General features: G+C 45.2%; 1 protein-coding gene across 1 annotated transcript; it reads left to right on the top strand.

Moving 5' to 3' along the window:
• Positions 1-866: 866 nt before the first annotated feature.
• On the top strand, positions 867-9,661 carry CCDC42 (coiled-coil domain containing 42). The gene is made up of 7 exons (XM_035099208.2): positions 867-943; positions 2,882-2,987; positions 3,423-3,527; positions 5,097-5,294; positions 6,094-6,315; positions 7,735-7,893; positions 9,569-9,661. Exons 1-7 carry the CDS (start codon positions 867-869, stop codon positions 9,659-9,661), a joined length of 960 nt encoding a protein of 319 aa, XP_034955099.1.
• The last annotated feature ends 3,184 nt before the right edge of the window (positions 9,662-12,845 follow it).

Below are 12,845 nucleotides of genomic sequence, written 5' to 3'. Positions count from 1 at the left end.
CACAGAGAACTGGGCAGACAGAAGAATGAAGGAAGAGACAAAAGGCCCCATCAGAAAGACATGACTCAGAAATGGCATTTTCTCTATTCTAATAAGCGATGTTGTGTCAGAGAGGTAATTTATTCATGGGGTGCTGATGCAGTTGCCATGGAGAACCTAAGGAAAAGAAGCTGAGCTTTTAAAGCACACACTGTATCCAAGAACCAAGCGCTCAGTCAGAGAGAAGATGTAAAGACACTGGGAGAGAAGGGTGAAGCACAAGACAATTACAGTGGTACCTCGGGTTACAGACGCTTGAGGTTACAGACTCCGCTAACCCAGAAAGTGAGGATAGGATAAAGTGAATCTAATTTCTTTTCAGCTCTAATCAGAACTCATGCTGTGCCACAATGTTGTTTCAAAGAGCATTATGTGTGTTTTGATTCCCTAATGCTCTCCTCCATCTAGTAGAAGAGGTTAATTTGACCATCTTTCTAAACAACAGCTCCTTCCTGTTATCATGACCACTCTGAAACCACAGGCCACTAAAAGTATATGCTTGCTACTTCACACAATCTCCCTGGCCAGGCCAGTCCTTCTCCAAGGGGGAATGATGGACTGTGGCATTTACTGGTGCCCTTCACACAAGAAGAGAACGATAGCTTCACATAGGACCCTACATCATTCCCAGTGTGGAACAGCCCTGTGGTTGCTAAGCAACCCTTCTGCATCTTCTGGAAGGTTCTGTGGCCCCAACTGTAATAGACTCTCTTTGCCTGATTCCTCCCAAGGCATTAGGAGAGGTGGAAAGGGGTGTCTCTAGCTCTGCGTAGAGTGTTGGGTTTAAAAGGGCTAGGGGTGCATTGCCTAGCCAGTGAGCAGGCATCATGACCACCATGGATGAAGAGGATCTGAGCGAGTATTTCCGCATACAGTATGGACAGAAGTTGCTGAAACTTCTGATGTGAGTTAAATGCCACATCTCTTCCAGCAAGAACCTTCCTCTGGGCTCCTCTCTATTCTACCTTTTACTCCCCATGGTCTTCTTCTCTGCTCTCCCATGTTTTTGGTATCTTCTTTCATTTCCCTTCTAGGTTCTCCTGCTTCACCCCTGCCCCCCTTTTTTATAAAAGGGTCTAGGGTCTTACCAGCATCCTGGTTCCAGCAACAGCTGGCCAGGTGCATCTGGAAAGTCTACATCAGGGACTGGACTGAGGAGGAATGGTGGGGGCTGCCTCCCCTCCTCTTGAACCTTCCCAAGAACAGGAGGACAGTATAGATTTAGAACAGTGGTATGCAGAAGGCTATAGTTCAGAGGCTGCAGAGGGGGAAATCTGGGAAATATTGGGAGAAGAACAGCAGAAAGAAGCAGCACTGGGGGAGAGAGAGCTGACAGTCTCAGTGTCTTTGGAAAGCATTCCTGAGCCACCCTCTCCCAGGACTAGGTGGCCATTGCGAGTAGTAGAACAGAAAGCTCAGAGGCAGAAAGCGCAGATCAGCTGGTGCAGGGATGACATAGAATAGGAGTGACATAGGGGATTGGAATTTACTCGAAGCAACGCCATTATTTAATAAAGACTGCATTCATTTCTCTCTCTCTGTAAATACTGAATAAATTGTGTGGTGAGAACTCTTCTTGTTTATCTGCTTTTTGGCTGCCACTGCGGGAGGGATCAGATTCCGTGAAGCCTACCCAAACTAGACATGAAGGTAACAGCCCCCCATACTGGAAAATTGAATGAGGAGGATTTTAACATCACCTCCAGTCCTATGGTCCTGATTGTAACATCCATCTGCTGCCATTAACTTTTTTTAAAAAAATGTAGGAGATCCTGAACATAAATATCTATGTCACATGTAGTTTGATCCTTTGGATCCTTTGATGAGGGACTTTGTAAAGCACTATTTATATTTTCAAATATATAGCATCTACTGGATTATCACCATTTATACACTTATTGACATGCTCAAATAATCTGAACTCTAATTGTTGCAGGATACTTCCCTTTGCAGAAGCCATGCTGATCCTTCATCGATGAGACTTTTTCTTCTATGCATTTGAAAAGTCTACAGTTTACAGGCACAGAAGTTATGCTGTCAGATATGCATTTTTTAAAAAAGAGCAACACTTCTACTTTTCGAAGGAAGCCCCCTTTTTTGCCTTTAATAGTTTCCTTGGCACTGCTGTTTAACCATGCCCATATCTTCATGAACTTATTTGTACCCTTTCAAATATCTTATCTACATTTTAGTAGAGCTTCGGTCATAGTGGATTTTAAATAACATTCAAGATTCCTGAAGGAAGCTTTAATTTTTAATTATTCCCCTGATTATTATTTTTTAATATTACCTCTTCTGAAATGAAATGTAACTGTTTTGGTCTTTCTAGGCAACGTTCCTCTCATATATGTTGAACTGGATGGTGCTGTAGCCCTGTTCCCAAGTGGTTCGGCAACTAACCAGACACCCAATACTAAAACAAGCATAGTTTCCTCTCTTCTTGGCTCCTTGATTATCTGTTCGCTTTTCCTTTCCAACATCTTTCTTTGTCTGTCTCGCATTCCTTTCACTGCTTTCATTTCCCTTTCTTTCACTATTGCCACTAAAGTTTCATTTCCTTCCTCCAAACCGCTTTCACTTGCTGGGTATCTAAATTGAATCCAAGCCCCATTTTCTTGTTGCTCCTTGGAGACCTTGGAGACCGGAACCCTTGTCTGTTTTCTGACTGAAACTCGTCTCTGGGCTTGACCCAGGCACCTTTGGACAAACAGGATATTCTATCATTCTGCCCCTTCATCCTAAGGTGTGTGAGCTGCACAAAACCTACCTAGCTCACAGGTCCTATGAGTTAGAAATATATCTCTGCACTCTTCATGGGAAAATTCTTTTTCTATTTTGTTAGGAAATTCCCAGTATCCGAGGAGGAGTCCCCATCCCCCTCCATTCGGCTCCTGGAGAAGAAAAAAGAAGCCAAATTGGTGCACCAGGCCATGGAAGCACAAAAGGAGGTGAGGAGATGCCCTGCTTTACTGCCTTTGTATCCCTGGTGACGAGCTCTACCTTCTTTTGTCACCAGCCACTCCAAAACCACAGAACTACATGGCTTATTGGCGGCAAATTGCACATGCTTTGCCTATTTGCTATCAAACCACCTTCTGGTCCACCTGGCCAGAATGCTAATTTCTTTGAAGTTCTAGGCTCTCTGTAACCTGAGAGAAAAGCAGGAGGCAACACGGACTTCCAAACCTAAAAGAACAAGAAGTCTACTGCAGCCTTCTCTGACCAGGTGCCCTCCAAATATTTTGGATTTTAGCTTCCATCAGCCTCAGCCAGCATGGTTAATAGGGACACCGGGAGCTGTATTCCAAAATATCTCAAAGGCACCAGTCTGATCTACTGGAATCAGATGTCCTACTGGTCTCTTCCCTCTGTGAACTTTTCAGGCATTCAAGACAAGGATGGAAGCCCTGAACAATCGTTGGGAGGAACTTGGTTCTAAGGAGATTCAGTTGAAAGCATATATTCGGAAATTTGAGCAATTCATACAGGTATTTGCTTCTTGCAATTCACTGGCTCTTACATTGTAAGACCTCCACCCTATTTAAGCACAACACAGCACATGCCTGATTGTGATATGCCTGAAGCTACATATATGTACTGTACACAGGTTAGTTGCTCTCCACCCAGTAGTAGAATCATAGCATTGTAGAGCTTGAAGGGACCACGAGGGCCATCTGCTCCAACATCCTGCAATGCAGGATTCTTTTGCCTAAGGTGGGACTCAAACCCATGACCCTGAGACTAAGAGTCTCATGCCCTACCGACCAAGCTATTCTAGCTGAAACTATCCCAGTTTAACTTAGGTGGAGTGATAGAGGGCACAACCTGGGCAAGGAAACAAAATATACAAGATTCATTTAATACAATCACCAGGTATTTAAACCACATCGTGTTTTCTTTTTATTTTCTTTTTTTTCAAAACAAACAATATATATTCAGTATATTCAAACAGACTTAAAGAAAAAAGAAAAAGAACTTCCCCCTCCCCATCCTCCCATCCCATCCCTCACGCTTCCCTCTATCTGTGTCCGATCTTCTTTTACCTACTGTACTGTTTATTATTGTTGCATTGTTCACTATATCTATTTATTTATCCTATCATTCCTACTAAATTTCACATTACCTTGCAGCTATTAAGTTATACCATATTCATTTTCAGACTCTAGCACCCACTTTCACCATGTATTCCTTAACACAATTCCATTCTTCCTTAATTACTTGATTAGAACATCCTCTGATTGATGCTGTTAATTGTGCCGTCTCCGCAAATTCAAACATCTTTATTCTCCATTCTACTAGTTCTGGTATTTTGTCAGATTTCCAGTTTTTCGCCAGTACAATTCTGGCTGCCGCGGTTGCATAAAGAAATACATTCCTGTTATTCTTAGAGATGTCATTCAAAACTAAACTTAATTTTAAAAAAAGCCTCTGGTTTCTTCAAGATTGAAATTCTAAATATCCTTTTAAGCTCCTCATGTATCATTGTCCAAAATTGTTTCACCATCTTGCACCCCCACCACATAGGGGTGAGTATCCCCGCCTGATAGGAAATCTGGGGGATTTCCGGGATTTTTCTCCATTCGGGAGAACAGCGGGAAACGGACTAAAATCCAGGGGTTTCCCATGAAAAACGGGGTACACTTGGCAGTTAAGTGTTGAGTAGACTTAGTCTGAATGCCAAGAATTTCAGCAGTGGTACCTTTAAAGCATTACCTCCATTTCCTAGCTCAACTCAGTGCTGGTTCAGATGGAGACATGGTGTCAGGAGAGATCATAGCTCAGTGGTAGAGCACACGGTTTGTGTGCAGGAGGTCTCAAGTTCAATCCCAGCCTTGGGCAAAGAAATGGCTAGTTATAGCACTGCCTCCAGAACAGTAGTAGCAGGCATTACTGGGCTAGATGGGCAAATATCCTGACAGTGTACAGGGCAACTTCCTATGCACTTCTGACAGCCTTAAAAACTCTGCTAAAGGGAGGGAAGCCATGAAATCTTTTTGCATCTTGTCTTGATTCCTTTTCAATGGTATGTGGGGTGGGGTCCAACATGGGGCCATTAGGAGAACGACCAGAAACGGATCAGAGCCCTGAAGAAAGCCAACAAGGAGCGGGAACTGAAGAAGCAGCGAGTGAAAGAGCTGGCCAAGGCCAAGATAGAGATGGCAGCTCTGAAGCAGCAGCACCAGAAGCTCTACAACAAACTACAGCAATACTCCATCTTCAACAAGTATCTGGAGAAAGTGGTTGAGGTCTCTGAGGTACGTATGGCTGCTAAGAAGGGAAGCAAAGTCTGAGGGTGGAGCTCAAGAGCAGGTGTCCAGTTCTTTGGTCTGTGGCCTGTGTGCAGAACCAGAGACGCAGGCAGAGGGACAAAGGACAACACTTGAGGTGGGGAGTGGGAGAAACCTCAGTTACCTTATTGTGGTTCTGTCTGTGCCACCAGAAATCTGCAGATCAGATTTGGCCAGTGCTTTTTTCTTTAAAAAAAAAGTTCATGGTTATTCTCATTTTCCTACTCATATTGAAATACTCCTCCTCAATGAGACCAAACAGATTCACAAAATGTTTAGGGGGTATGCGTACCCCTGCATCCCCCCAGGGGAAAAAAAGCAATGGGTTTAGCATTGGTAAAACAAGTTCTAGAATCTGAAGTTTCTACAGTTGATGCTAAACTAAGTTCTAGAATCTGAAGTTTAGAACAACTGGGTCATTGGTGCAACTGCTATTCAAGCATCTACACAGTTTCATGAACAATGGTGGTGACTTTGTATCTTGAGCATTTGTCCACCTATTTGCTGCCTTTAAGCTGTGGTTCTGGACAGTGCAGCACAGCCTTGGTCAAATACCCATTGTATAATAATAGGTGGCTTCCTAAGCCAGTATATCGATTGGCTGCACTACGGTGTCTGTAGCCAGGCACCCATCTGTTCCTGCATGTCCAAGGATCTGTCATGGGGAGGAGATGATGTGATCCTCGAGGGGCTACTATTTGGAATTTGGCTAAGGGAAGAACGGTATCTCAGGGTTCTGGACAGTAATGCAAGGCATTCCCTGTAGTTTGAGGAGATCCGGGAGGTCATCGGTCGCTACAAGACCCTCGTAGGGATGCACCGGGACCTCGTGCAGTCGGCACAGGAGGGGATGGAGATGATTGAGCAAGCTAAAGTCCGCCTGGCACGTTACAAGGAGGAAAAAGATGATGAGATGCTGCAGCACAACAATGAGCTAGCCCGCCTACAGCTGCGTTTTGACCATGCCCGCAGCGATGTCATCGTCTGGGTAAGGAGTAGGGGTGGGGAAATGTCTTCCTTTGCATGGAGGGCTTTGACCCAGTAATATGATGGCAAGCCTGAAACCAGTCTGGATGGATCAGAATCTTTGGGGGTTCTTGCTTTGTCTCTTCCCGAACTATCAGCATATCCTAAAAGGCTTATTCTCATCCCAGACCTCTGTGTAATCATAACTTAAAATCTTCTGCCATGAACCCATACCCTTGACTAGCTGCAGACAAACCCTGGCTCAGTGAACACTTAAGCCAGAGAGGATGGTAAGAAAGGTCAGCAATCCACTGGGCATCACTGGGAGCCATTTACCTGTTTGACAGTGGGCAGGTTTTGGTACTTCATAGAATCATAGAGTTGGAAGAGACCACAAGTGCCATCCAGTCCAACCCCCTGCCATGCAGGAAACACCATCAAAGCATTCCTGACATATGGCCGTCAAGTCTCTGCTTTGTATCACTCAAAATCAGGGATTGGGAATCTGAGGCCTGGAGCCAAAATCTGCTCACAGAGCTACAGTTCTCTAAGTGGTTTAATAGTCAATCCCTTGTCCTGGGGAACTTTGGGAACTGTGAGTGGAATAGGGGTCTCCTAACAACTCTCAGCAACTACAACAAGCTACAGTTCCCATTATTCTTTTGGGAAGCCATGATTGTTTAAAGTGGTGTGATACTGCTTTCAAAACTTAGTGCAAATGGGGCTGGAATATTCAGAGAACCATAGCGTTGGAAGGGACCCTGAGGGTCATCTAGTCCAACCCCCTCCCGAACGCAGGAATATGCAGCAGTCCCTTACTGGGATCAAATCCGCAAACTTGGCATCATCAACACCACACTCTAACCAGCTGAGCTTATTTTAGGGAGTCTCAGAAGCCATTCCAGACTGCCACATGTGTTCTTTATCAGGAAGAAATGACAGAAGGAGGAGGGAGCGACTTCATTTTTAAACCTCATTAGTGGTAGCCAGAGAACGTTTACCACCATCTTTGGCAATGGTGAATATCTTACAGTTTAGGGAGGGAAAAGCAATATGCTGGGCTTGTGTTTGAACGACTAACTATAGCAGGGCAAGGCAGGATGATGCCACGAACCCTAGTTGGGGCTGCCCATTTCTGTCTACAGTAGTAACAAACTTCTTAGCATTTGAACCAACATTCCATAGGGGGGGAGGCAGACAGGCAGACAATAACACAGAACAGCTTTGCCCACCGCTGTGTGTGGCAGATCAGATTGCACAATGGAAATGCAAAACAGAGAGAGGCATCTTAGGCTGGTTGCTATGCAAGATGTGTTGAGTCCTGTCCCCTTCCCCCCATCTCCCCCAAATGTAGTTTGGGGCACTTTTAACATGGAAAGTAGCAGCATACTAGTCACGTCTATCAGAACCTCATTTTCTATGCCTCTGGCCTTCCCCACAGGAGTCACGTTGGGCCCATATCCAGAATACGGCTGCGAAGAAAACATTGATGCTGGGTACCATCAAGATGGCCACTTTGAATCTCTTCCAGAGTGTAGCCAAGCAGATGAAGGAGGCTTTAATGGTGCCCGTGGAGGACACACACAGGCAGCTGGATATGGTACACTTGTCCCAAGTCCCCCAACTCTCCTCTCTAGGGTCTGGCAGTGCTAGACCTGTAGGTCCCAGGACGGTTCACAGAACAAAATCAAAATGCAAAACCACAAAATACACATGGGATTGAGTGCCCTGAGGGGGCGTCGTCTCTTGCGTTTCTGCCACCTGAGATGGCTGCTTCACCCCACCTCGTGAGTGGGCCAGCTCTGTTTGCAAGTTGAGCATAAAGTCTTCAGTCCTTCATTGTTAAGTTGAGGCCCATCAAGCCATGTTGTGACAAGGAGATACAATTGGGAGGGCTTATGTATCTGGTTCATCCAGAATGTATCTGGAAATGAAACACAGTGAGCTGGGACTTGTGGTGAATTGATGGCTCTTGTGCTACAGCATGTTCTCTCTCCAGCGTAGCTTGGCCATTGCTTCCCCACACCAGCCCCATAGTCCATAGTTCTACCGAGAGTTCCGTCCTCCAGACCAGCAGCCCCAATTAAATCCTAAAGTAGCTTTCTTTTCTTTTAAAAGAAGAGGAAGTAAAATCGGTTAAGGTTCAGTGGGCGAAAGGACATTAGGTACAATATACAGGTGACAGAATGGGAAAATTTACGGAGAAATGAACTGAAATTTATGGCTTTATTTACTATAATGGAAAACTTTATGAAGATGCAATGCAGATGGGTCATCCAGTGGCGGAGGAAGTGGAGTGTGTGGGGAGCACACCGCCCCCAGCAGCACAATCCTGGTGGGGAGCCATCGTGGCTGGCCCCCCCCTGCTCATGCTGGGTCACCACGCCCCCAGTGCACCTGCCACGCCCCTGTGGGCAGCACATCATGCTCCCGGGATGCACACCAGCCCTGCCCCCGCCTGCTCCCTGCCCCCCCCCCCGGTGCCGGAGCATGAAGATCCCCACCACTGGGTACATCACACCCAGCAAATTGGCTAAAATGTACAAAACCAACTCAAATTTATGCTGGAGGCGGAGAGATCTAGAGGGAACAATGTACCATATGTGGTGGGGTTGTAAAAAAAATTAAGAGCTTTTGGGAACTTAAATACAATGAACTATTCCCACCCACCTACCCACCCCACCCCACCCCCCCCCAAAAAAGCTTATCAAAAAACCTGAAACCTTCCTCTTAGGCATTATGGCATCAGACATCCCAAGAGAGAAAAGGAGGGTTTTTATGTACGCAACAACTGCTGATAGCTAAGGGATGGAAAGGAGATAAAATTCCAACAAAAGAGGAGTGGCAGGTTAAACTGTTTGAATATATGGAATTAGCAAATATGACAGAGAAGATCAATAGACACACCCAAAAGTTTTAAAATGAATGGGAGATTTATAGACAATATTTTAAAAAAACATTGTCCCCACATTAAAACTTTAGAATGCTTTGAATAACTCTCGGAATAACATAAGGTAAAAAGAACACAAATACTGTGAGATTTAATACAGGTTGAGTTTGGGTGGCTGAAATATTTTTGTGTTTCCATGTTGTATTGTTCTTTTTTTCTTTTTATTTGTGAGTTATGTTTTGTGGGTTTTGTGTGTGTGTCATTTATAAACTAATAAAGATTGAAATAATAAAACTCCCAAAGTAGCCCCCAGTTCCAGTCTATGTTGTTGTGATGGCTGCTCCGCCGCTTGTAATAATCGGATGTTCATCCTCTTTGTTCTCAGATCCAGCAGTTTATCCAGGACCTGTCTGACATCTGGTCAGAGGTGAAGAAGAAAGAGCAAAACAGATCGCTAACAGGAATGACCAAGGAGTGACCGAGGAGGCATCGGGAAAAGAGTATAATGTTCCCCGCTTCTCTTCTCTCAGAGAACCCCCTCAGCTGTGCTTTGCTTGTTCTTTGGAAATAACGGTTGATGCCCCACGACTGCATTTTGATCAATATCCTTCCCACCCTTTACTTTCCCTTCACTGGAAACAAAACATAGTCTCTGTGGTATATAAAGAGAATATTTTAGTTAGTGGAGCCTTGGCTTCTCATATGCCTTTGTTTCCATGTGGATAAAATGAGTCCTGTGCCACAGACCCACCTTTGGCAGCCTGTCGATGGGTTGTTTGGAACTGGGTGTCCCAGGCCTGCCAAACATGTGCTCTTTGCGGGAAGTATTCTATAACCCCAATGCATTTGTGGTGGATTTATACTGACCTGCCCACACATCACTCCTCTTGATCAGTTGATTATTGCCAAAGCTATTGCCTTACTGGCGTCAGGGTTTGAGCACTTGCATAATAGCATGACGGGAGCAAGACCAACCCCTGCCCTCCAAATATTTGTACAGGGTTTCAGCAGGAGGTCACAGGACATGCAGGATGCCCACCCCGAAACCTTTTCAGGCACAAACAGTGTTGAAGGTGGGATCGTGCAAAACTGCCCCACCCTGATACTACCATATGCACAAATCGTCAACATGAATGCACCATAGAAAGGAGATGACCTAGGCAGGCATCACTCCCAGGAGACAAACGTGACTCTAGCGTGCTGCAGGTCCCACAGTAAGCGCTGCCCGCCCACAGTGTGGTTCCCAGTGTGCCCTGCCCACCGGCACACACACACACCCCCCAGCCACTCCTCTGGACACTAACCAACAAAGCCCAACCTCCTAAACATGGTAAGTCTTGAAGGCTGATGCTTGCCCTGGTATGTTCGTCTTGAGAGGAGGGGGGCTACATTCCAATTCTCATTTAAATTCTCATTCCATATGAGAATTTAAGGGCGCTGGGCTAGGTAAGTTCAGGCAGATATTCCAAGGCCTGAAGGATCTCTGTCTCTTCTGGAGGCAGAAGGAATGCCAAGCAGTTGCTTAAGGAAGGTGCTTGTATTACATCATCTAGATACGAACTTCATGAATTTACTCCTTGGCCAGCAGCAATGGAGAAGAAAATGATCACTTGGAGCCAAGAGCTCTTTATAGCGCTGAGGCGGCTGTCAATCCTCACTGGAAAGCAGAGCTACTGCAGCTTGCTGAGGAGCGCTCTGAGTACAGCTATCTGTGCTGCAACAGACAGCTGCTTGTTGCACAGGAATAGACAGCCAAGTGCAGAGCTGGCAAGCTCGCCTCCCTGTCTCTAGAATGACAATTAGCATCCCGCACTCGGGAGTCTTCCATTCAGCAAAGAGCGCTACGGTGATTAGAGCGAGAGCAGCGCAGATCCCGGAAGCTCACCCCGTCCATTCAGCAGGCGGCAAGCAAAGGAGCTGAGCCTCAGACAGCAAGCAGCCCTTGCCGAGAGTGCCCTCGTGCTGGCGTCATCGCTTGGCTCTGCAGTGCAGTCAGGTGGAGCTGATGACGCAAATGCAACGGGGATGAGCTGGGAGCGGGGAAAATGTCTCGTCTTGGGAGGCCGCGATGACTCATCATGCCAGGGGGCTGAGGTGCCTCCACACACTTTGCAGCATGTTCAGGGAGTGGGGGGGGGGACGTACCCAGTGGGTTCTGACCCTGAAACCCGAAGGAACTGATAGAAGAAAGGGGATCTCGGAGAAAAATGGATTAATACCTCCCACTCCTACAGGTGAAACTCAGAAAATTAGAATATCGTCAAAAAGTGCATTTATTTCAGTAATGCAACTTAAAAGGTGAAACCAGTGTATGAGATACTGTAGGTGCATGACATGCAAAGCAAGATATGTCAAGCCTTTATTTGTTGTAATTATTTGTTGTTAGGCGGGTCAATTATAAATGGTATGTAATTAATGAAATGTAATAGTGATGTTTATTTTTGTATTGTAACTATTTGTTTTATTACTGTGGAATTTAATTTGTAAAATTAAAATAAAAAATAAAAAGTTGCATTACTGAAATAAATGCACTTTTCGACGATATTCTAATTTCCCGAGTTTCACCTGTACAGAGTTCTAAAAGTGCGGAGTGGCATGTTCACTTACCAGAGAGGATTTGGGCGTCTCAACAGACATTAGGTCTGAGCATCAGGGACACAGGTCAGTGCCACTGATCAGGTTCATTCTCTGACATCTCCAGATAGGAGTGCCCTCTGCCTCTGGATAGTCACTGACAGTCAGTGCATAAAGTACTTCACTAAATGAAGCAGCTTCCTATTTTCTTAACATCCTGTGTTACCAACATTATAACATCACCATCCCAGGCATTTTGTTTCTCAGCATCTAGCTAATATTGAACCCCTCTGGATGACAATTCCTTTGGGCATGCCCACATTATAAACTGACCCTCTATCTATCTCATACCAGTTGTGTTGTCACAGCTTCCTCAAAGGAATCATGGGAACAGTTTGTTGGAGGTGCCGAGGTTTCCCTCCGACAGCACACATGCACACAGACTCTTCACAGAACTGCCCTTTCCCAGGGAATGGCTGTTGAAAAAGCTGAAGTGTGGAGTGTATAGATAAACCCCAAATCACTTTGGTGATAGTTGGCTCAGCAGAGATAACGGAAGTTAAAAAAACAGCAAAAATGCAGCTCCACATTTGCATGTTGGAAGTTGGACAGCTTTACTTCCTAAAACCACTGCTTTCTCCCTTACAAATCTGAGATCCAAAGGAGATCTGACTTGATATGGCTTCCATTCAGTTTCCAAATGAAAGGCTTTGAAAAGACAGTTTGAACTAAAAGGACGGACAACATTGCCCCTCTCTCAAAAGCAGCCTGGCAGAGGGTGTGACCTGCTACAGCACACTTGCACACAGCTTAAGCATGCATCTAAACTGGAGCAAACAAGATTTCATTGCAACAACCGATACAATTAACTGTATAAAGGCTGAAAATAGGACAAGTTATGTTATAAGTTTTCATTTAATTGTGGTGCAACATGAAGTGTTCAGAAAATGAGGAAATTAGTCAGTCACCATTGATTAATGTCCTGCAGTGGTGATGGCAACACAGCGTGACATGAATTAGGGCTGGATCCTTCCTTCATGTAAATCTAGGGCAATTCTGCTGTAAATCATTGGCTTCATCTTAAACAG

The sequence above is a fragment of the Zootoca vivipara genome, chromosome 2 (assembly GCF_963506605.1).
Source record: "Zootoca vivipara chromosome 2, rZooViv1.1, whole genome shotgun sequence".
Taxonomy (NCBI): domain Eukaryota; kingdom Metazoa; phylum Chordata; class Lepidosauria; order Squamata; family Lacertidae; genus Zootoca; species Zootoca vivipara.
The sequence above is the reverse complement of the archived record's forward strand: the minus strand, read 5'-3'. Positions and strand labels throughout refer to the sequence as shown.